The 26,214-nt window shown below is 34.1% G+C and overlaps 1 protein-coding gene and 2 pseudogenes across 3 annotated transcripts in view; all 3 read left to right on the top strand.

Moving 5' to 3' along the window:
• Positions 1-4,131, top strand: part of LOC306639775 (olfactory receptor 4C6-like) — a 288,641-nt pseudogene extending 284,510 nt beyond the window's left edge. The window contains exon 2 of the transcript in view: positions 4,064-4,131. The product of the transcript in view is annotated as an olfactory receptor 4C6-like (transcript). The remainder of the gene's footprint in view (positions 1-4,063) is intronic.
• Positions 4,132-15,013: 10,882 nt separating this feature from the next.
• Positions 15,014-15,942, top strand: LOC306639083 (olfactory receptor 4P4-like; annotated as a pseudogene). Its single transcript has one exon. The product of its transcript is annotated as an olfactory receptor 4P4-like (transcript).
• Positions 15,943-22,744: 6,802 nt separating this feature from the next.
• Positions 22,745-25,482, top strand: LOC306639774 (olfactory receptor 4S2-like; the record flags this gene model as incomplete). The annotated part of the gene is given in 3 exon segments (XM_079103517.1): positions 22,745-22,828; positions 24,506-24,710; positions 24,713-25,482. Coding segments are annotated over 3 exon segments (1,059 nt in total).
• Positions 25,483-26,214: the final 732 nt, after the last annotated feature.

Below are 26,214 nucleotides of genomic sequence, written 5' to 3'. Positions count from 1 at the left end.
ACGAGTCTGCAAATCTCTGTATGCTATTATATTTAGAGACTGGAGAAGAATTGGTAGGGAATTAACCTTCCTCACCTATTCTCAGGCTATCCTGACAGCAACTCAGTCCTGATGGTCTGTAAATTACTATTGACAGTGCCCTTGGAGGATATACATGCTGTTTAAAAGTACTTTATTTAATTTCATTCCAAAGAATATAATTTCTTAAACTTTTTCATTGGTGCATTACACTTACAGCATACACATAACAGATTTGTTCACTCTCCTTTCCCCAGGAATCTCGCCTTTCCTTCACCTCCTCTTGCCCCACACCATCTACTTGCTCTACTCTACTGATCTCTTATCAGTTGCAATTTCCATTATTTTAATTAGTACATTATCATTGTATACATAAGTGGGATTCATTGTGATAGTTATGTGGAAGGACAAGCATAACACAGTAGATTTTTTCCCCAGCACTTTCTCATGCCCTTCCTCGCCATTGTCTTCCTCCTCTCTATTGAACATTATGATTTCTTTTACAACATAAGGTAATTCGATTACTATGGAAACTTGTTATCTATTTTATTCACAAGCAGATCTACAGATGAGAATGAGAATAGTTGAGGCAAAGATTTCACTAAAATCTTCAAGTTGCGGTGAACTTCATTGACTCCTGCTTTAGTGCTTATGTGCCTATCCATATGCTGAACAGGATGGTTTAACTTTGACATCTCCAAACAGGAAGAAATAATTTCCCAACTTTCAAAAATGTGCCACCTTAAAGTGCACCCTAATCATCAGATTCATCTAAGGTAAGTTTGCTGCCTGTCATATTCTGACACCAGATGTAGCAAATTTGAAGTTATGTAAAGTAGAATCTTAAACTACAAGAGTAATGACTCTTATTATCTTGATAGTAAAATCAAGAGGAATGTAGAATTTGTATTCAACCCTACCAAAGAGGTCAAATAATCTTTTGAGAATAATTTAAAATGCCTGAAAAAGTTCAGCCTAGTGACTAGTGTTAAGCAATGCTCAAAGAACAACAGCAAGATATCTTTCACAGTAATTTTATGTAGTTTTAGTAATAGGTTGTTGAAACGGAAATTTCTCTGAATACCCTCATTATATCTGTTTTATTATATGTTTTTCCTTATTTCTTCACTGAACTTGTTTATTTACATGTGCATAGCAATGTCAGAAACTGCTCTTACACAACCTAAGATAAAACTAATGTGTGACTGACTGTTAATCATGTACAAGACTGAGGTGTTCCATAATAATTCTTGGATTCCTCATTATAAGGTTGTATTGTGTAATAATATCCCAATTTATAGGTGCAGAAATTAAAGTTTACAGAGATTAAAAATTATGTCAAGGTTCATGAGTGGTATAGAAGGGAAGAGAGTTAATTCTGTATTCTGAGTTCCTTGTTGAATTTTCTGACATTTTAAAAGGCAGATAACAATTCATGCGAGTAAATTTAGACAGTGTCTATACTTATATTGGATAATTATTTTCTCATAAAATATTAGTAAGATTGTGCTGATTCTAATTTCTACATTAACTCTATGTAACTATAGGAATAGTGAAAATAAGATAATTATAAGGGTTAAAGTTCGGATAATACCAAATCTCTGAATCTTAGAAACATTCAGGTACGGGTTGTCTTTATATTTTCAGATGTTGACAGCTATATAAATGCTATTTGAATTTAAACAGTTCACCATCCAGTTTATTTTACATCTCTTCATGCATCTATAATGTTGTTGACACAATTCCAGCCACATATGAAGCAAATGCATAATATTGTACTTTCATAACTTTGATGCCAAGTAGTTTAAAAATTGAAAAGTCTGATCAAGACAATATTATATGTTTTAGGGCAGCAGTTCTTCTCTCCGATTGTATTCAACATGCCTTCCCCTCTGCTAACAGCAGTGATCATCAGAGCATGATCCCTAAAAATGTAAGATGGGATTTTAGGAGAAACTGTGGGTTAAATATCCACTGTGACCTCAAAAGGAATCAGAATTTCATTTTAAGGAATGCATGTTATCTAAAACTGAAAAATAAAAAGTTACACCAAACTGATTGGAATAATAAATAAATAAATAACAAAAATAGGAGACCTGAAAGGTATAGGTAGGTTTTGGTTAGGAAGGAAGGAAAGAGAAGTCACTAAGGAATAAAATTGTGTTCATGTGTGGATATGCTACAAGGAACCCCACACTTAGTTATAAATAAAAGCATTAAAAGACAAAAAGAATGTTGGGTTCTGTTAACTTCTAGATACAGTCACATAACATTTCAGAACTTTGCTGGTGTGATAATCTGTCATCTTGCATGTCCCTGGGGGCCAAGATGAGGATTCCGAAGCCTGTACTCTTATGCTGTCCTGCATAGTACCATACTCTGCTTTGGTATCAAATATGCAAATAGCCTAAATCAGGATAACTTGAGAACCAGGATATCAGGCCTCTAACATCCACAGGTGAGTACCTGATGATCCAGAGAAATACTTGGATTCTCTTGGTCTGTGCCTCCTGTATTGAAAATCAGGGGTTTGGATATGCTAATTGACAGGACAATTTGTTTACTAACCTATTTCTATAACTATAAATTTTACATCAATCTGTTTCAGATAAACACATCTATTACTAATAATTCATATCATTATAATTCTCTTAGTTGTAAGAGAATAAGGAAAAACTTGGTAAAAAAAATAAAAATATTGAAGTCCTATCTGGTATTAACACTTGAGCACTATGAACCTGATAATTATTTTCATTTTGTTATAAAATATTATCAAAATAATCAAATCATTTATATTATATATGAATACAAATACATCCAGGAATACATGTTAGGATGGCTGATACAAATATTTATATTTTATCTGCATTAATACATATCATAGATTATAAATACATAATATGTATTAGGAAAGTTTATAGCAATACTAAAGTCATGATGAGAGGAAAATTAGAAAATGGGTGAAATTTATCTCCTTGATAACAATAAACTTATGTAATTGGAAATATTTTTTTTTCACAGTCTGGACCACACTTAATGCCATACCTATGATATTTTCTCACCCAAGCTGATTTTAAAAGCACAAATTTTGAATTTGTGAATGACTGTATTTGATGACTTGTGTATAAGTTTCCCACAGCAAAGGTGTCCTTTCTTTTTAGATACTAAACTCATGTTTATAAGACAAACTGAGACATATGGAAAACCAGAGGAACGTCTCAGAATTTATTCTTCTAGGACTTTCTAATGAACGGAGCACACAAACATTGTGCTTTGTGCTCTTCTTACTCTGTTACATCGCCCTTTTGCTGGGAAACTTTCTGATCCTTATCTCGATTCGCTGCAGCCCTCTATTTCACAGCCAATGTACTATTTCCTCTGCCACTTGTCTTCTATGGACATCTGCTATACCTCCTGTGTGACACCCAAACTGATTGGTGACCTGCTGGTGAAAAGAAAAACCATCTCCTATGGTAACTGCATGTTCCAAGTCTTTGCCATACATTTTTTTGGAAGTATTGAAGTCTTCATCCTCACAATCATGGCCTTCGATCGCTATGTCGCCATCAGCAGACCTCTTCACTACCTGATTATTATGAGCAAAGCAAGGTGCCACCTCCTGGTTCTAGCTGCTTGGGCTGGTGGGGCTGTCCATTCCTTTCCTCAGCTTTTTATAGCAATCCAGCTGCCATTATGTGGCCCTAATAAAATTGATCACTATTTTTGTGATATTTTCCCTTTGCTAAAACTTGCCTGCAGTGATACCACTACTGCTGGTGTCCTGGTGGTTGCTAATTCAGGCATGGTTACCTTAGTGACATTCGTGGTTTTGTTTGTCTCTTATGTCATTATACTGTGCACTTTAAGACATCATTCAGCTGAGGGAAGACGCAAAGCCCTCTCTACTTGTGGGTCTCATGTCACGTGATAGTTTTATTTTTTGGACCTTCCATCTTTATCTACCTTAGACCTCCTACCACTTTTCCAGAAGATAAAGTGTTTGCACTGTTTTACACCATTATTGCTCCTATGTTCAACCACTTAGTATATACTTTGAGAAATACAGAGATGAAGCATGCCATCAGAAAAGTCTGGTGTCAAACACATAGCTAACTTGAAAATAAAAAAGGGCTGTGTGGAGAAGTATAGAGCTAGAAATTGATCTCAGGGCTTAATTATACCATTGGTCTCATTTTATGAATGCCGAGAGTAGATTTAGAGGTAAAATATAACTACTAATCTAACACTATTTCTACTGTGCAAAAATTGAGTCAGAAATGTAGTTATTTTGTAGCTTAATTAGATACTGTGAGTAGGGTTACCCGAGTGAAAGTAATTCAGGATAAAGTAAGGAAAATTTTGGGCAGTGAATCATGACATAAAGAGGAAAACCATTATGATAATTTATTATACATTACAAGATTAGTGGCTAGGCTATGTTATGCAAGTTCTCTGTGGCAAAGGAGAAGTTGTTATCTATAAATTAAATAAAGAACTTTAATTTGTGATAATATTTTTACCTAAAAGACCTCCAGTGCTATTCATCACATAAGAAGAAATCAATGTAACAATAGTAATAATAATAATTTCTGGTTTAAAGTCATTCCTGAACATTAACTATGTTGATAAGCATTGGATAAATATTACTAGCAGAGGTAACACAAAATTAATTACTCAAAATATTGGTAACTTACTCTTTGCTATTCTATTTTTGATAGTTTAAAAAAATCCAATAAAGCATAAAATAAGTAATGCATAACATTTCAGAAATTAATAAGACAATAATTAGTTGATAATTATAAATATAATTAGTATAATTATATATAATACATAGTATATATAAATTATAAATATAAATATGAATATAAATTATAAATATAATTACAATTAGTTACAAGTTTGAGGTCAGCCTGAGTAATTTACTAAGACCCTATCTCAAACTAAAATACTAAAATGTAAAAAGGGGTGCAGACATAATTCAGTGGTGAAGTACCTGGGTTCAATCTCTAGTACTAGAAAAATGAAAGGGTATGGGAGAAAGAGAGGGAGAGGGAGAGACAGAGATGGGGTGGGGGAAAAACAGAGAGGAAAGGAGAAAGGAAGGAAGAAAGGGCAAATAAGAGAGAAGAAATTAACAAGATTATGAGTAGGATTATAGTTAAAATGCAGTGTTTTAGAACATGTAAATATAATACTCTAGTGATTATACACAGAAAAATAAAAGGCGTAAAAATAAATGTGATGTTAATTGTTTTAGTAGAAGAACTTGGTAAATTACTATTTTGTCAAGTTACTGTGAAAACAAAATATTGCCTGATTTAAAGTTCTTTTCTTTAACAAAAACAACATAACGGCTCATTTGGCAAAGTCTGAATGTTTGAGGGGAACATTTTGAAAATGACAGATTTTTTTTGTCAGATTTGCATTTCATGATGAAGCAAAACAGCAATACTTCATTTTCATGTGGGTTTATAGATAAAACAACTCATGTGTCTTTCTTGAAGAATAAATATTGAAAAATTTCCTAATAAAATAATAAATGAATCAAGGTAAGTACTCAAGATGAAGCCAGATGTATTTAAAAGGAATTGGTACTTTCTGTTCCCATTATCAAAGGACACTCAGATTAATTCCAGATCAACTTTGGGGAGAGTAAAGTGTTTTATAGTACAAAATTGTATTTCAAATTTTACCGCTTCTTTACTAGGTCAATTTGACTAAATCAACTAACTTTTGTAATTTTTTAGTATTAAATCTCTAAGTAAAACTTGCAACATAATAAGGTTCTTAATGTGAAAGTGAAAAAATAAAATAAAATGCATATGAAAGAAAGCCCCTCTCTGCTTTAGACACAGGAAATTCATGCAAGGAATTAAACTGTATTCCAAAACAGCACAATTGGTCCTGTGGTCATTTCTGGGACCCTCTGAACACATAATGGCTTTGATTCCCCCTCAATTCCTGAACAAGGAACTTAGTGATGGACACAACTTTCACTTGCTTCACCTTCTGAACTTCTAAATTCTTGATTCAGTTAGAACGTATGAACCTCTCAACTGAGTAAAGGAACTTTGTTAGAAACAAACAGTTCCCTGTCCTTAGCCATGCCCCGCCACTCACAAGCAGATCATAGGTGAATTGGCAATTTCCTTTCTTCTGAACTCACACTCGTGGGCACCTACTTCCATACCTTTGATCCTCCTGTTCCCCCCTCATCTAAATGATCTACCTGCTTCATATTTTCTTAATCAGAATACTGCCTAACTTTCTTTGGGCCATTCAAATGTCCTGACCCTTAGGAAGTCTTTCCTAATGACACCAACCATTCTTGACCTTTCTTTCATTATTTTTATTAGTACATTACACTTTTACGTAATATCAGGATCCATTTGGGTATACTCTCAGAGACGTGGAAAGTACTTTAATCCAAGTAGTCCGTAAGACTTCCTATTTCCCTCAACTGCTCCCTACTCCTGCTCTCTTTCTTCTGCTCTACTGGTCTTCGTTCTATGTATTTATAGATTTTTTTAAATTAGTGCTTTATGGATGTACATAAAAGTGACATTCACTGAGATCTATTTATTTATGAACATAGCATAATTTGGTCCATTTCATTCTGCAGGTCCTCTCTTTCCATCTCTCCTCCCTCCCCATCTATCCACTTCCTCTACCCTACTCATCACTCTTTCATGGGATTCTCCCCCATTCATGTTTGCCCCCTTATTTTGGTCTAGTTTCCACATGTAAGAGAAAAATATTGATCCTTGACTTTCTGAGCCTGGATATAATATTCTCAAGTTCCATCCATTTACCAACGACTGGCATAATTTCATTCTTCTTTATGGCTGAGTAAAATTCCAGTGTATATATACATCATTTTTCTTTCTCACATTATTTATTGGTGAGCATCTTGGCTGGTTCCCTAACTTAGCTCTTGCTGTTGCAAACATTGGTGTGCTTTTATCACTATATATTCTGATTTTATTTTTTTTTGGATACATATTTATTGTCTAAACATAAAAATATGGTGTTATTTATTGTACAAGCCTATTTATGTAAGTTAGAATATATTATTTTGAAAAATACCTTCACTCTGTGTTTCTTATCTCAAAACAATTTTGGACTTCCTTCAGCAAAATAATGTACAGCAAGAATTTTAATAAGAACAAATATATATACAACACTTAATATCATATGCAAGATTTAAAGTTATAAATAAATATCACAAACATGAAAACACAAAGAATAAAAATGAGAAAAATATTCAGAATGTTTGAATTAAATATTATTGACTATGGTTCTATAGAGATCATAGTAAACTTGTTTTATTTTGAAACTATTGATGTTCATTGAAAATGTAGAATGACAACATTTATTTTCATTGTGAACTGATTATATATTATATATTTTTATCATAGATTAAATTAGGTTACCTCCTAAAGCATAAAGAGTTAACATAATAGGGGGTGGGAGGGGTTAGTGTTAGGGTTAGAGTTAGGGTTAGGGAGGGGGCAAGAATGTAGGAAGGAAGGACGGTATAGAGGGAAAAGAGGGATGGGAGGGTAGAGGGAAGGGAAAAAATTAAAAAAAGAGTTAAAACAAGAATCAATAAATGGGATGGTATCAAACTGAAAATCTTCTTCATAGCAAAGGAAACAATCAAGCATGTGTACAGAGATACTACAGATTGGGAGAAAATCTTTACCAGGAGTACCTCACATAAGGCATTCATTTCCAGGATATACAAAGAACTCAATAAACTTAACACCAGAAAAATAACTGACCCAATCAATAAATGGGCAAAGGAACAGAACAAACACTTCATTGAAAAATACAAATGGTCAAAAATGAAATGAAATGAAAATGAAAAAATGTTCAACATCTCTAGCAATTAGACAAGTACAAATTAAATCACTGAGATTCCATCTCACTCTAGTCAGAATGGCAGTTATACAATTTTTCCAGTTCTTAACAATTTGTAATGCCATGGTTCATTTGTCAATATTCAGAAAACATCATTAACGTATTCCTATTAACTGAATTTCTGACTTTATTTGGATTTTATCAGTTCTTTCATTAATAACCTCTCTGCATTCCAGGATTCAATTCCGGAAACCATATTGCATTTAGTGACCTTGATCACTTCTGTTTTTGTCTTTTTACTATTATTCCTCAGAATCTTGAGAATACTGATCAGATACTCCCCAATCTGAATTATGTTTTTTTGGATATAATACCAAAAAGATTAGAAATCCTACTTGTTATGTCATCTCAATCATCTTCACATGATTTCAATATTATGTAAATGTTATTACTTGGTTAAGACAATATTTGTTTACCATGTCTCTGCATAGTAAAATTTACTATAGTCCCTGTACCTAATCTTTTCTTTGGATTGATACACTAAATAGTCAGTGTAGATACGCAGGAACTATGCATGGTATAGTTCACACCCTGTGGTGGAAGTAATTTTTTGGAAATAATTTTAGAGAAAGACTTATTACATACATACATACATACATTCCTGGAATCATCACTTTAAAATATTTTTCTCTTCTCGCCTAGTTATTTATTTAGTCTTTGCTAATTTATATTAGTATAGACTTATTTATATTCATTCTATGTTTTGGTGTAAATATAATGCTACATTACTTACTTTGTTGCTTTAATTATTCCATCTTTGGTCATTTGGAACACTATCATGTTGGTCCCTCTGCTTCATTGATATGTACCCATTTTTTGTTTGTTTGTTTTTTTGAGCACATAATTTTAAGAATTGCAAGATTCTCAAAACTCATCTTTTTTTCCCCCTATTGGAGTCTTGGAATCAACCATTTCCCCTACAAATCCTGTTTCCCTGTTATTGGAATATGGTATTGGCCACCAAAAGATAGGTAGTGAACATGGCAGGTAGGCTTGTTTTAAATGGGATGACAGTATTTCTACTCCTCTCAGAATTAAGAACTAGGTCCTATACTTATGTATACTAACCTTTGTATGCAAAAGTATATTTGATTTCTTGTATGTGTATGATTGCTTATCTATCTATCTATACATATCCATATATATCATATATATATATATATATATATAGAGAGAGAGAGAGAGAGAGAGGCATGTATGTATGTGTGAGCTAAAGATAAATTCATACTAAAATCTCTGCCCCTAAAGCAGTACTACAGGATCCATCCTAGACATTGTTTTCTCAGCATCTACCATTTTTTTTCCTTTTTCTTATCTTTAATTGCTCTAAAATTCAAACTCAGAAAGATAGGCTCCTAAGAGAAGACCATTTATAGCAATGAGAGTAAAAGCATATTGCTTACATATAGTGAGAACTAAAAGATAAAATAAAAATGGTGTGATCAGTCAGGGTCCTCTCTGCCACATCCAGTGGAGGAGGAAAGGGTTGATTGCTGGAGGAGGATATTGGTGGTTTTTCTCTCTATTACCCCCAAAAACTTATCTACTCAATAAACACACGAGGGCCAACACTCTTTTACCAGTGTGACGTCTGGCCATACCACTCTGACCTCTTTACAGCATTCAACCTCCAGTGGCCCAACTCTCTTATTTATAGACACAGGTGAAGGGGCAAGGACTGGAAGGAGCTTCTTCTGTGATGGACAGGATAGGGTGGAATTAGGGGACCCAACCTCTTAGGGGGAAAATTCTAGGAGACAGGGAACCACTCCCATGCAGCACACACTTCCCCACAGTTCCTAGAAGCCAGGCCTCTGCATCACATGGCTCAACCTAGTCTGACTCTGGTACATAAAGACGGCTTCCCACAGTGATCCTTAAGGGGGAGTTATTGGGAAAATTCTAAGATTCCTTAATCACGTGAGAGTAGGTGTATTATTTGATAGCATAATCACATAAAAGAATGTTGTTAACTCTAGAGAGACCACTTACATTTTTTATTAATTTTTAATTTGTTCTAATTAGGTGTACTTGACAGTCAAATGCTGCAAAAATAATAATTCAATTCAGAAAAGAAAAATGTATTTTTAAAATAAGTCAAAATCAGTGAAGCAGATTACATAAAACAAAGACCAGAAAGAGTTGAATAACTTATAAAATGATTGGTAGGATGACAGACTTTAAACCAAATGTATTCTAATTTCCTTCAGTGAGTGTGATCTAAATACATCAATTAAAGACAATAATGTAAGTAAAGGCATGGAGAATGGTGTAGCACAAGTACACCAAAGCAAGCTGAAGAAATATTAATTTCTAACAAAGTACATGATGGAAGTGTGATCTATCAGAGGTACAGAGAAATTTGTGCAATCATAAAAGCATCGGTTTTCTGAGAAAGCCTAAGTAACCTAAAGTAACCTAAATTACATGATCCTAGTGATGTTTAAAAGATATATACCATCCCTTTGCTCACGCCTGCTACATGTTTACCTGTTGTTTTGTTTTGTTTTGTTTTGCTTTTGTGCCAGGAATTCAACTCAGGGGCTCTGGACCAGTGGGCCACATCTCCAGCCCTATTTTGTATTTTATTTAGAGTCAGAGTCTCACTGAGCTGCTTAGTGGCCTTGCTTTTGCTGAGGCTGGTTTTGAACTACCATCCTCCTGCCTCAGCCTCCCAAGTTGTTGAGATTACAGGTGTGTGCCATAGTGCCCAGCAACATGTTTGCTTATTTGCTAAATATTTACTCTCTTAGTAAAACTCACAGAGGAAATCAGAAATAAACACTAGTTTTCAGCATAGAGTTACAAAAAAGTATTTTTTTAATTATATACAACTAGGGGAAAATTACAGGATTTTTGACTGTACTGTTGATGAGCATTTTGGTGAGTATTTGGTAAAACTGAAATGAAAAGAAGTTCTACAGGTTTGTAATTTTCTAGAAAACTCACATTAATAAGAATATTTGAAGCACACATAAACACACACTTCTTCCCCAGAGAACATGATAAAATGCTGCCTGGGAATTGGTGAGAATCATTTCTTAACATGAGGACCAGGTTGTGGATATGGGGAAAAGAACTTAAATTGCATCAACAGCACCTCCCAGTCATCAAAAGTACTGTATTGAATGGGATTTGAAGCACATTCTGCAAATTGTCTTTTTTGCAATATATTTATAATCCCAATGTAGAGTTGCTCTGATAACTCGACTCTAAAAGGATGCTAACTGGTGAGTTGGTATAAAGAGTTCACTTTCTGTAAATAAGCAAAATCCTGGAAGGAAGTAAAAATGTACCTTTAGGATATAATGCACCTCTAAAATTTTACTTGTATTTGAACCTGATAATACTCAGGACTAATTTGGCTCTCTAAAAGCTATGATTAACTTCTCTTTAAAAACCAAGTACTCCTGCTTCAAATTTTATCTTTCCTTATGGGGTGACCTCCTGTATATTATCTGATGCAGTGATGTGACGTATGACAGTAGTTACAAAATGATGTGAATTTTGTATTTGTTCATGACTAAATTGGGAAAAACAGAAAGTGAAAGATCAGTAAACCTGTGCTAAAGATGTCAAGTCAAAAGTCACAAGGAAATAATTTAAGTAGTTAAGGGATGACAGTCATTTCAGTAAAGAGAGAACAGATAGGACTAAAATTTGAAAAGAAAATATTCAAAATCAGTTAAGAACCTACACAAATTCTTTTCTCTCTCTTTCTCTCTTTCTTTCTTTCTTTCTTTCTTTCTTTATTTCTTTCTTACCATTACTTACATAAATATGTGATATTTGTTGAAAATATCATTTTTACTCCCTCATTAAGAAAACGTAACTAATTCGCATCTCATTTTCAAACTTGATCTGTTTGTAAATTCTATTGGTTAAGATTAAGAAATCATGAAGTTCCAGAGGAGTGGAGTATCCATTGGTGGTGGGGTTTTATAATCTAGAAAAGTAAGGTCAATATCAGAATAAAGCTGCCCACTCTCTTGGGGGAACTCACATAAAGAGGAACATGCTGTTACAACTCTAAAGAGGTGGTAGACCTTGGCTAAGAAGAATATTATTGGAATTCTGCAGAGCACAACATTTTGGGCAGGATTCTTAAAGATCAAGGAGGCTGATTCCCTCACTTTACGAGAGGAGACTTACGGGCAAGAGTGTAAGGTCCTGTCCCTAATTGTCTCTGAGAACTGGCATTGTAGTCATGCTTGAGGGAATAAAGACCCATTGCTTCCTGGAGAAGTGTGTGGCCTTTGCATTTGTTTTTTCTAGGACTGGTTTCTGTGTAGTTAAGTTTGTTGCTTTTATAATTTCCCAGGTCAATCCAGGTGGCTAACATGGAATGCTGACTGATATTCAGGAGGAGTCCTGGGTTTGCCTGAGATTTAGACATGTACACACATTTCAAAAGTGGGCAGCAGAGTTAATGTCCAATTTACCCTGTTGCTATACAGTTTTTTTTTTTTTTTTTTAACTTTTCATAGGACCCATAATGACATGTTTGTGAGCTTAGGCTCCGGAGTCAGAAAAATCATTTTTTAAGACCGGAATACTTGTTGTGCTACTATGTACTTGTTGTGTTATTATGTTTCACCTGTATAAACATGAAGTAATTTTTATTTCTTTCTCTTTGTGATGCATTGATGTTAGCACAGTGAAATTATCATTCATCCATTATTTTATTCTTTAAAACACTCTTCCCCATCTATTTTCAAGGTTTATTCTCTGCACTGAAGTCCAATTATACAGTCAAACATATTTTCCTGTATTTAAAATGAAGAAAAGCTCTTTTTCAAAGAGAAAGTATCAAATTTGCAATCAGATCTGAAGTTAGTGATTGAGCTAAGACATGTAACCAGAGATTGCCTCTAAATTATAATTAATAATTATATAGTCTTAACTCCAATTTATTCTATTTTTACTCATAAGTTACTCTTTGTGGTAGTAAAACATAGTACTAACCTATTTTTCAAATAGAAAAATTGTCTGGTAGGGAAATTAATCACCAGCCACTGCCTTGTGAATCGTGGTGACTTGATTACCTGAATCAATAAAGATCAGAGAAGATAGATGAATACGGTGCCTTTACCTGAGAACATTTTGAATTTTACTTCACTTTGAAGTTCAATTTTATTTAAGAGTGTATATGCTTGATAGAGGCTAAGCAGTATATTTCAGATAGGTTTTAAATCACATTTATATATTTGGTTTATTAAAATGAAAATGCTTACAAATCCCTTTGAAGAATAATTCAAATCGCATAATAAGTTCAATATACTGTTTTTCTTCAAATGAAATAAAATGGCTTTTCTTATTTAGTGGAAAATATTATTGTAGCTCAATATGGGGGAAGATCAAAACCAGTTTCTCAAAAATGTGCCCTTTATCTAATTCTGAAAATTTGTATGGAAATGAATGCCCTTTTTTTAAAACTCAACCTCTATTACAAATAAGTTTTTCACTGTGTTGGTAACAAAATTTGCCTAGAATCATGGAGAATTGTGGAGGAATTGTAAGTAGAATTTGATTAAGAAATTAATTATAAGATTAGGGCAGAAAATTTACACTGCCAAAGCGCTGTTATTTTGAGATCATTTGGTAAGAATTAATTGTAAGCGCTTTAATTTAAAATAATAGAAACCAAAATTGATGGAATATGTTTATGGAACATGACAATAATATTTTCATGTTGTATTTCAGCAACATCCATAATGTGGCTTAGCACTGGGTCTTACCACCCAGTACAATGGTGTGAACTTACAGGATCAAATTCTTTTGCATTGAAATGACTTTTACTGACTGGTGATGATATGCCCTCTACTCAAATATTTTCATTGATTTGAAATTGAAAGTTCCAAGTTGTGGAAAAAGGAAAATTGAGAGTCTGATTGATTAACATTAGATGCAAAATGTTTTAATCTTCTTAAATGTTATTGTATTTGACAGAGTAAAGGCTATCAGATTGTTTTTCCCAATGCTTCAATAACATCTATAAAAATGTCACTATAATTTACAAAACCAGCTTCACATTTCATTATTATTTGAATGCCACAAATATATGTATTGCTCAAGTTATGTAATTACATATTATTTTTACTCAGATGAAATTTTTGACCCACAAGGTAAATACATATGATGCAAAAAATAGAGCCTACCTCACAAACGGTTTCCTTCTAAACCTCATTTCTGCATGGGCTTGTCACTGACTGGACAGTTTGTGGGACTGGACAAAATGATTGTATTGGATGTATTCAGAAAAAAATCCATACCCTCCAATCACAAGGAATTTGACTTCCAAAATCTGATATCCTGCATTGAAGGCAAACTTTAGTATAACATTACCCAATGCACAGTCTTTTCTGGGACTTAATGTTTAGGTTTATTTGGTGGTTCAAAACATTTTGTTACTTTCCTAAAATTAGTCATCAGATTCAGCTTTTATGTGTTTTAAAGTGTTAGCACAGACTTTTCACTAAAACTTTAAAGAAAACATATAACAAGAAACCAAATAAAAGTATTTCTTAAGGCTTGCTTCAGGTTCTTAGAGAAAGATCATTGCATCTTAAAATATTTCCTGTAAATTTACTTATTTTTTAACTTAAGATAATGTATAGTCCACTAATAAAACAAGTTAAATTAGTTGGTACATGAGGAAAAATACATCAGCTATGTGATATACCCCTGTTTCCTTAATGCATTTTGAGTCTCAGAAAGTCAGAGCAGCATTAATTATAGGGAGCTATGGCCTGTTTCATTAAGATTTAGGAGTAGGCTTTACCCAAAATAAAATATTAATATTGTTATTTGAACAAAAGCATTGGTGCTTACTAAGGCAGGAGTTGATAAGGATTTGTAAAGTGGTAATAGAAATAATGTAGTATGTATGCACAGGGAGTCGTGAGAGCCATTTTAATTGAACACTGGGTTTTTATTCTGTTAGATACCATAATGAAAATAATTAAACCTAGTTTGGTTCCTCAAATAGACAATGATCATTTTTCACCAAATACTTGTAAGCTCACCAATTGTGTCATTTCAGGTGCTTTATGTGTTCCATCTACCCTGGGCCATGGGAAAAAGCAATAATATCACTATATTTATTCTCCTGGGACTTTCCCACAATAAGAACATAGAAATCCTCTGCTTTGTATTATTTTTAGTTTGCTACATTGCTATTTAGATGGGAAATGTGCTCATAATGGTTTCTATCACATGCACTCAGCTCATCAACCAGCCCATGTATTTCTTCCTCAATTACCTCTCCCTCTCTGACCTCTGCTACATATCCACAGTGACCCCTAAATTAATGACTGACTTAATGGTTGAAGAGAAGATCATTTCCTATAGTAACTGCATGGCACAGCTCTTTACCACACATTTATTTGGAGGCATGGAAATCTTCATCCTCACGGGGATGGCCTATGACCGCTAAGTGGCCATCTGCAAGCCCCTGCATTATGCTGCCATCATGAGCAGGCGGAGGTGCAACACAATCATCCTGGCGTGCTGGACTGGGGGATTTGTACACTCTGCCAGTCAGTTTCTTCTCACTATATTCTTACCATTCTGTGGCCCCAATGAGATAGACCACTACTTCTGTGATGTGTATCCTTTGCTGAAATTGGCCTGTTCTAATACACACATAATAGATCTCTTAGTCATTGCTAATTCAGGGTTAATTGCTCTGGTGACTTTTGGTGTCTTGATGTTTTCTTATTTTTCATATTGTATACCATGAGGGGATACTCCATGCAGAGCCGCAGCAAAGCTCTTTCCACTTACAGTTCCCACATAACTGTTGTAGTCCTGTTTTTTGCACCTGCACTATTCATCTACATTAGACCAGCCACGACTTTCCCAGAAGACAAAGTGTTTGCTCTTTTCTACACCATCATTGCTCCCATGTTCAACCCTCTGATCTACACACTGAGAAACACGGAGATGAAGGATGCTTTGAGAAAAGTTTGGTGTCATCAGACACTTCTGGAAAGAAAGTAAATTTGTGAATCATTTCTGCTTTTCATACCATGGTACCATGAGAAAACAATCCTGAGTGAGACCCACTCTTGAAATTCTCCTGTTCTCATTACTTGGAGAAAAAAAAAGTGATCGAAAAGGAGCATATCTTATCTGTTTCATGATTCTGCCTTAAGTCTTAACCAACAAATTGAGCATTATTCTTATTGATACTCTGTTCCATCTTACTTAATCATTAGGCTGTGCTTACATGAACAATGAATGATTTTTTTAAATGAAAGATTACATGGTAATGTGTTGAAAAAGTTATGCTTTTTATGCCTTCACATACTGAAAAGCTGAACAATATCTTGCTTTCATTTTTTAAAACTTTCCACTGCAACGAAAACATACAGACAATTGTATGTATCACCAATATACACTTCTGACTTTTCACACACTGAGCACTACCAAGTAATCAGCAACCATGTTGCATCAGAAACTGTCACTATACTAGAAGCCCTCCTCATTCTCTTTACAATGAATAACTTCATGTAACCATCATCTTCATCTCTAAATTCATTTTACTTGTACATATACTTTGTAAAAAAAGAATGACACAGATTATGCATTTTAGTATTTGTCTTGTCTTTATTAGATTTGTGAGAGTCATTCCTTAAATTTGTGAAACATCTAATTATTTTCAATACTGTGTTTGATCTTATTATATGAATTTATAATGATTATTTTTTCCACTTTCATATTGATAGAACTTGAGAAGTTCCCCCTTTACAAAAATTATGTATAGTGCTGCTTTGAACACTTTGAAACATGCCTTGTTGATAATGCATCTTTTATCTATTTTATATTGTAATTAATACTTAACATTTTAAGGAAGGTAGTGTGCATTTATTTTGATTCTCTACCATAATATGTTCTGCTATGAAATGAAAGATATTAAACTCAAAACAAAAATATTTATTTTTTATGGAAAACTACTGGGATGAATTTAATCAAAAACTTAGAAATACTTGAAGCCCCTGGCCCTTGTAGGATCTATGTAATGGGATATGAGGTATGCTAATTAACACAACCTGCCTGTCACTCATTGGCAAAAAGAAGAAAGTTCTGAAAAGAGTAATTTAGCCAAGGGAGCTAAAAAATAAAGTATAATTTTCAGCAATGCCTCATTAAGTTATGCTACCAACATTAACACATAATCACTGTTGGGATGTTTTATGAAATAAGATCTTCTTTGTAGCAAATGGAGCAGCTTGACATATTAAATAAAGATGAGTAAATTATGTATTTGTTTTCTTAGAAAACATCTACTACATGGACTCACAGTAAAGGAAGAGAGCCATGTGTTCCTGCTGACAGATTCTCACCACACAAAAACACCCACAAGCGTGTGCAAAGAAATCATATAAAAAATAAGAACTTTCCAGGGGCTTCAATTTCTGGCATAATTTGAATATAACCATTCATAAAGAAAACAAAAATGAAGTTGGAAATATTTAATTTCCATATAAATGCTCCGTAAAAAATTACTTAACACAGGAGGAAATGCAATTGGAAACAGCTATGTCAGAGTAAAGAGTACAAAGAATGCATTTTTTGCAGTTAGGCACAAAATTTAATATGACTATGTTTATTTTATAAAAATATAAGATAATTTTCATAGCATGAAAATCTAAACCATCTAATACAAATAATAATAAATAAGAAAAAGAATATTTTTATTAGAAACTTGAGGGATAAAACATAGTAGCTGTATCTTAAGAAGTAATCAATGGTCTGAAGTTATATGCTGATAAATTACTCAGAAGACAAAATAGAGTGAAAAATAAATGAACACAATTAAGGTGATATTAAGATACATTGAACTACTTGTGAAAAAACCTCCAGCCCAGGACATGACCAGCAGCTCAGCACATACCCAGGGCCTCCTGATAACCAGATGATGCAAGGGCTTACAGATGTCCACAGAGCAGTCGTAGCCATTGTCAACAGAAGAAATATCTCAAAGGAGAAGAAAGATGAAATTGCTAAAAGAGTGCTCTGTGAAAATCCAGTTAGATAAAATCATTATAATAATATGGCATTTTCTCAGAAAAACAAGTTTGAAATTGATTTTGGAGAAAAGACTGGGGAATAGATGCTTAAATGATAAAAAAGCAAGAAAGAAGACCAGTGAGCCCAGGGTCTTACTGGCAGTGTCAGTTGGGACACAAGGAGGTTGCACACCATGGGCAAAATGCAGAAGAACAATGTAGAGACCCAAGAGGACAAGTTACATTGTCCTTTTCTTCCATTTTTTCACAGATGCAGATTTCAGATATTAGGATTTCAACTGATAAAAGACCAGAAGAAACATTCAATGTAGTATTTTATTTATTTTCTGGGTAAAAATAAACCTGTGTTGTATCAAACTACCTATGGTAGACTTTGGGTTTACCAAATTCAATAAAATATCATTCCTTACCTGTGTTGGTTTGCTAACATGTTAATGGGATCATAAAATTACAACTCAATTTAGTAAGTGCAATTTTAAATATGTTCATGATGTGCTAAGGGTTCATGGAACCTATTAATCAAACTGGGATCAGAGAGGGCTTCTCAGAGCAAACATTCCCTAACTGAGCTTTAAAGTGGATGAAGTGAGAATTCACAAGAGTATGAAAAGATGGAAAGATGCACTCCATATAAATTCAAGTAAGTATAATACTTATGTACCATTTAAGATAATTTGCACATTCAAGCGAAGTCACATCTCCAATTGGATCTCAGTTTCATATTTAAAAATCTGTCCTTCATTTCCCACAAAAATCTTTTTTTCCCTAGGTGTTCTTCATCTCACATTATCATAGTGCCTGTGCAATCTCTTTCACTACTCTTTACATCTTATTTAACAATATATTTTAAAGGATTATACCTTCAAAATATTCCTAATTTCATCATTGCCATTACTGCTTTGATACTTCCTGCCCCCAGCATACCACAATATCTTCCAGAAAATTCTCTGTTCTTTAACTTGGGTTCCTAACAAACTATTCTGATATTGTAGTCCAATTGGCCCTTTGAAATCATGTTTGGATCATATCTCTTCTCTGTAGAGCAGCCTTGCATTGGATTTTTATCCTACACTTAATAAAACACAATCTTCCTACCTTCAAATGACAATGGGTCCATGTGACATCTCCAGGCTCAGCTTCTACATGACTTCATATGCAATCTGCTCAAGAGTTTTTTGTTTATTTATTTTTGTTTTCCTTCAAATGCCCAAGATACTTTTCCATCTTCTTAGTTTTATCCATATTTTTGGTGTTGCTTATTTCAAAGTTCAGAACAGTTAACCTCTAAAATAATAGTGAATATGGTGTAAAGCTATTTTCACCATTTGTTTGTTAGTTGAATAAATAATGCTTATAGAACATTTGCATGAGGCTCAGGATGCACATAGGGGTCTGGTCATCAGAGGATAGAAAGGGAGCAATGATTGACAGGTCACCATTTTGCCATTCGTCTGCTTTTTCAGAGACTTTGCTTTATGATTTCTCAGATTTTTTCATGACAAGAATCATGTAAATTCTGACCTGTGATTTTCTAAAATTTCTTCTTATATTCTAAGAAACTTCCCTTGAGGAGGTCTCTGTTTAGCTAGTGGACTCTTACACATATCTCTCACCTAACTCAAAAGCCTATTTTATATACCCAAAAACCTAAAAGACTTATTTACTCCGGTTTTACATGGAAATACAATTAATGTACATGCAGAAAAAAGTGAGGTTTATGGGAGGGAATATAGTAATGATGAGGAAGGGTCATAAGATAGGTTTCTGGTGTGCTGAAAAGTTCTATACCTTGATGCAGTAGGGTTAATTTTATATAATTAATTGAGTGGTTCATTTATGTTGATGCAACTATGTATGTGCCGTACTTGACAATATGCTTTATTATAATAGTTTTTATCATTCCTCTATCCCTGACCATATAATTGGCTTTTACCATCCAAGAAATTACTGTCATCTGTTATCATTTTCTTGCTCATATTTTCATGTGTGAAATATGAACTTCAATATGGACATTAATATTCTATATTTATGTGTAATATTTAGCATTTTATCCAAAAAACATATTTAAACTTCTCCAAGATCTTAAACCATATTTTTTAAAAAAGTGGGCAAAAAAGAAGGCAGATTGATTTTCCCAACCACCCAACTAAATGCTGAACTGTGGTAAGCAGAATGTGGACTCCCAAAATTGTCTGAGATGTAGTTCAAAGAACATATGAGTAGTTCTTAGAACATTAAAAAGAGAGATCCAGATTATAATTGGAGCCACATTTAGTAATCAATTGACCTTCAAACAAGGTTATTATCCTGAATTATGCAGGTGGGTCCAATTTATTCACAAATTTTCTTGGTGGAATAAAGAGGCAGAAAAGGTTAGAGTCCTAGAGAGATTTGAAGAAGTGATACCACTGGTTTCAAACATGGGGGAAAGGCCTGGAAGGAAGAAGACAGTCTTCAGAAGTTGCAAGAATTAAGGAAATTAATTTTTATGTACAGTTTATACAGAATGCAATTCCCAGTGCTTTTATTTTTAGTTCAATGAGGCCAAATTTAGATTTCTGACCTGGAGAATTCTAAGACATTGAATTATATTGATTTAAGCTACTAAATTTGCAGCACTTTGTTGCAGCAGCAATAGGAAACCTATACAGTACTTAATCATGTTGAGCGTTCCCTCAAATCTGGGCACACTGCTTCTTCATCATGCTCTTGATGTTTTAGGCATTTCTCTGCTAATTCTATGGATAGTGGAGGTCTGAACAAGATGTCTTTTACATTTTGCAAGCTGTGTGAGAAAGGAAGGAGATAGTGAGGTCAATGTAGGAAGGAGAAAATAAAAGGGACGAGTAGGAAGGAAAGGAAATAATAGGAGTAGGAAAGGAAAAAGCAAGAGAGTGATTGGTCAAAAATCAACCAAATCATTTGTAGTCAAAAGTAAATGCAGAGGCTGAGGCAGGAGGTCTGAAAGTTCAGAGTAAGCAACTTATGGAGACACTGTCAGAAAAAAAAAAAAAAAAAATCCAAAGGGCTAGGGTGTGGGGCTTTGTATCTGGGTTCAATTCCTGATACAAATGCAAAACAAAACTGGGTAATAAAGGTGACTGGATTATGCTATGTACATATGTGAATATATCACAATGCATTCCAATTTTACATATTACTATCATGCACCCCTAAAAAGAAATGAGTGAAATGAAGACCAATAGATTAGGGGAAGGAAGAAGAAGTCAGGAGGGAAGGGGAGGGGACAATACTGGGAACTGAAATGGAAAAAACTATATGCATTTACCTCTTTGTTAAAATAAACCCAACTATTATGTATAAGGTACTAAAAGGAGTAAATGAATTATAGCCAAAACCACTATTTATCTCAATACAGGCCAGAAATGAACCTCATATTTCCTGCAGAAATCAGCATAGACTTAATTAAGGAGAAAAACAAAGAAATCCAAGAACATAATTGAATAAACCCTTTTATATTCAAATAGGGATTTCAAAAAAGAGTAGAAAAATTAAAGTTCCATTAATAACATATATATTTTAATATGGATATTAAGTGTGTACTATTCAGTACATGTATTGAACCACATAGACTTAAGAAGAAGGTATACAATCATAAAAATCATTTGTTTGCTTAATTTGTTTGAGTTAGCATTTTGATCTGATAATTGATTGACTTGTAAATTTAAGTTTTTATTTATTTATTTATTTTTGGTTGAAGAAATCTGGAAATTAAAGTTCAATGTTAGGTCTGTAATTTGGTATTGTCTATGGAGGACGACATTGGAGAAAAGCTTTCCCCAAGGTCATTATCATTTTGGTTTATTTTCTTTAAGCAGACTCCATAAGAAGTAGAAAATAAAAGAGCATTTATTGTTAAAAGTACTGTGAAACTGCAGATTTAAGCAGGTGAGATAACCAGGAACAACAAAGACTGACTTCTACCAGCTTTTGAATTTAAGGTGTCTGGGATTCTCTAGTGCTAACCATTTACCAAGCAATTTCCCAGGTATCACTCTTTAATTTGATCTTCTGCACTCACATTTTCTAAGGAGGAAAGAGAAAAATAAAGCAAATTCAAGAGCTGGAAAATACTGGTGAGATTTTCTTTCTTTTTTTTTTAATGAATGCAGAATATTTGTTGGAAAGGGAAATTCATTTAAATTCTTAGATTTTGTACATTTGTAATAAAATTGCAATACAATACACCACTTTCTAAAATAAATGGAGAATAAAGTTATTATATAATGATAAGATAAAGGGTTTTCTATAAATAACTGTGAGATAGGGTGTCATAAATGCCATGATAGGAAAATGCCAATCATTTCAAAGGACATTGTGGTGTCAGGTTCAAATGCTCAGCAAAGGCAGGAAGGCATCTGTGGGTTGGGGCTTGGTTTAAGGAGAGATAAGGTTTCCTCTAGGACCTTGTGTTTTGGATAGTAAAGGAATAGTTCCTCAGCTTGTGTGCATGTGCCTGGTTTGTTCTACAGACCGGGCATTTTAAGTGATATTTGCCAAGACTGCTATGCTGTGATCTGCATTAAAGTGAGGGAAGCTCACTGGAGAATAGGTTGTTTCTAAGATCAACGAAAAAACTAAAGGTGTATGAACATATTAAAGTAGGTAATGTGCTTGATCCCAAATCTGAATTATATTCTTGCTATTGCAAATGTGGTCATAACGATCATCATTTTGTAACACCCAATAGAAGGCATGACTTCCGAAGGTAATGAGTAACAAATCCAATACACAGCCTTGGTGGAACAATGACCTGCAATTTCCCCAAAGGTGGAAGTGCCAAGCACAACAGAGGAATGGGTGGGCTTGGTGCAACACAGAGATCAGTAGTGGTAAGCACTAAACTCAGTGGATTCTCAGCAGCACAGTCTGCAACTAGAGGAAACATTTACATCCGTGGCTTGATTTGAGGAAGAACTCTTTACAATTATTCCACACACATTTCCACTAAAACCTACCAGTAATCTCTACTAGTGTGCCTGGAATTCCACCACTGAATGTTCATCTCTTTAACTTATACTTCCTCCTCATCTTAAATTAAAGTTAATTAGCATTCAATGGTAATATCTTCCTGAAATACTGTATTCTTCCACACTGGGAGATCTAATGCAACTACCATAAAACTGGAAATACCAGAAGAACATGCAAAAACTGTGGACATTAAAGGACTGAATGATGCCTTTTTCCCCTCCTTTTTACATAGATCCAGTTAAGAGAGAAATGGTGTTTTGATTAATCCATGCTTACAGAAGTGACTTAATTTCATAGTAGAAATAAGTGCTAAAGTGATAAGTAATAGAGCGAAACTCTTGTCCTTTCACAAATGAGATGATGGAAGCTCTGGGAAGTTAAAAAATGTACCCATGTTACGACAGCATCACTTCAGTCTAACTTTTATAATTTTGATTCTCTTTCTATGACCTCACACCGCATCTGGAGCTTGGAATCAAATAAGGGGCTATGCAGTCATTTAGTCAAGATCCAGGCTCAGAAGGAAACCCTGTGGAAGTCTGTAGTCCCAAGTCCTTGAGGACTTATGAGTAGATATTGTGAACAGGCATGGAAATACTCAGCAAGGAAAGTGAGGACATGCATTTTTACTTATGCATCAAAAATGAAGAAAAACTTTTTTTAAGCATTTTGAAAGATAGTCTTTGTTCTATCACCATTGCATTAAATTAACACTGGTCTCTCTAATGAGGAGAGGAACAGTGGCAGGCTCAAACTGAGAGGGAACAGAACATGCTTTACTCGGCAGCTTAACTAATTATTGAAGTCAGTTAGATCATCTGGGGGGAAGGAGGAAGTTCTAGTTTACTTGATGAAATTTATGCGAACATTTGCTTAAAATTCAAGAGGTCTGGTTACAGACTCAAGACCTATACACTTTCTTTTTAAATTTTTTTATTAATTTTTTAGTTGTTCTAATTAGTTACACATGACCATAGAAGGCATTTAGGCATTTTGATAAATCATACATAAATGATATAAAATTCCTCATTTTTCTAATTGTACATGTTGTAAGATCAAAAAACATTTTCTTATATATAAATATTACTATTTCCCCAAACAAATGTTCTTTCAAAATTAGAGTGCCTTATGCAAAATAAAAACTATTTTGATCAAGTTACATTTTTATGTAAATGTAAGTATTCCAAAATGAATCTCGTAATTCTGTATAAATAATATGTATCAATCATAAGTAAAAAAAAAAAATAAAAAATTCATTTGGAAACAAACCTTAATGCATAGCAAAGGAGAAAAGATACCTGATAAATAGTGAGACTCAGGGGATTTATGTTATCTCTCTGGACACTGTTTCTTTATCTGAAGTGAAAAAAAAAATGAATATTATATAGAAGTAAGATAATTGGAAAAGATGCAATTTAATTTTAAGCATGTTTGCCAATCAAGACTAGCTACCAATTTTTCTATTATCAACAACTAAAATTATTCATTTGTTTTCAGTTAGAAATAAATGATGATAGTCCTTTTCTTGAGTCCGTTAGGTAATTTGTCTCTTGGGAAGATGGGCATATGGTCTCATTTCATGGAAAAAAAAAAAAACAAACAATGTATCTGAGTTTATCTTCTGGGGCCTTTTTCTGAACCCAGAAGTGGAAGTCTGTTTTGTGGTGTTCTCCTTCTTCTACACAGTTATTCTTCTGGGAAACCTTCTTATCATGCTGACAGTTTGCATGGGCAACCTGTTCAAGTCCCCATGTATTTCTTCCTCAACTTCTTGTCTTTTGTAGACATTTGTTACTCTTCGGTGACAACATCCAAGATGATTGCTGACCTGTTAGCAAAGAACAAAACTATCTCTTATGCAGGGTGCATGCTGCAACTCTTTGGGGTGCATTTCTTTGGTTGCACTGAGATCTTCATCCTTAAAGTAATGGCCTATGATCGTTATGTGGCCATCTGTAAACCCCTGCATTACATGACCATCATGGACCGGGAGAGATGCAATAAAATGTTGCTGGGGACCTGGATAGGTGGGTTCATACACTCCATTATCCAAGTGGGTCTAGTAGTCCAATCACCCTTCTGTGGACCCAATGAGATTGAGCACTACTTTTGTGATGTCCACCCTGTGCTGAAGCTTGCCTGCACAGACACCTATGTTGTTGGTATTGTTGTGACAGCCAACAGTGGTACCATTACTCTGGGAAACTTTGTGATCTTGCTCATCTCCTACAGTGTCATTCTGGTGTCTCTGAGAAAGCAGTTGGCGGAAGGAAGATGCAAAGCTCTGTCCACCTGTGGCTCCCACATTGCGGTGGTCATCATATTTTTCGGTCCCTGTACTTTTATGTACATGAGGCCTGACACTACCTTCTCAGAGGACAAGATGGTGGCTGTATTGTACACCATTATCACTCCAATGTGGAATCCTCTAATTTACACACTGAGAAATGCAGAAGTAAAAATTGCTATGAAGAAACTGTGGGGCAAAAAGATTTTTTGGACCAGTGGCAAATAGTTGGGAGTAATAATTTAAGTGAAATGATCTTTTGAATGACCTTCAATTTTCTCTACTGTGGTTAACTCCTCTGTACAGTAAAGACAATCAGAACAAATTCACAGAATTTGAGGGAAGAACTGGTGCATATTAAGCTCTCATATGTATATATTGCATGGATTGTAGAATACAGAAAAAAGCAACATATCAAAGCTAATGTTCTCCTATACAAAGTATTCTAAAGACAGGGAAAACATGACCTAATACACCTGGACTGAGAGGGGAGGTGTTTGCAGAATGTCAAAGAACTAAGATCCAAGCTGAAAAGACAAATGATTCATTTTCATCACTTGGTATTGGGAAGAATCTTTTTCATACTCTGGTGCTCATTGTATCCAAACAATAAGAAGATTGGACTGGTTAACCTACAATAAAGAGTCCCCTTTTCATTTGCAACATTTCAGTAATATTCTCATCATGGACAATTATTTCTTTTTTGTTTGAATTGATACTTGTTCCAGTGACACAGGTCTTCTGCCCTGACCATGAGCCACAGCCTGAAATTTATTTTTCTTTAGTAATTGTACACAGCACCAATGACCTCTATCACTGTTTCATTGACATTTCCTGAAATCTATTATCCATGCTACTAACTATTCTTGAACTTCAGGCACTGACTGGGTGTGGAGTATGAATATTACTCATGGAAAGAACAATAATACTTACAAATGACATATGGTATTGATGTAGTTA

Source organism: Sciurus vulgaris (assembly GCF_902686455.1).
Source record: "Sciurus vulgaris genome assembly, chromosome: 11".
Taxonomy (NCBI): Eukaryota; Metazoa; Chordata; class Mammalia; order Rodentia; family Sciuridae; genus Sciurus; species Sciurus vulgaris.
Note: the sequence above shows the minus strand (reverse complement) of the source record. Positions and strands in the feature narration are given on the sequence as shown.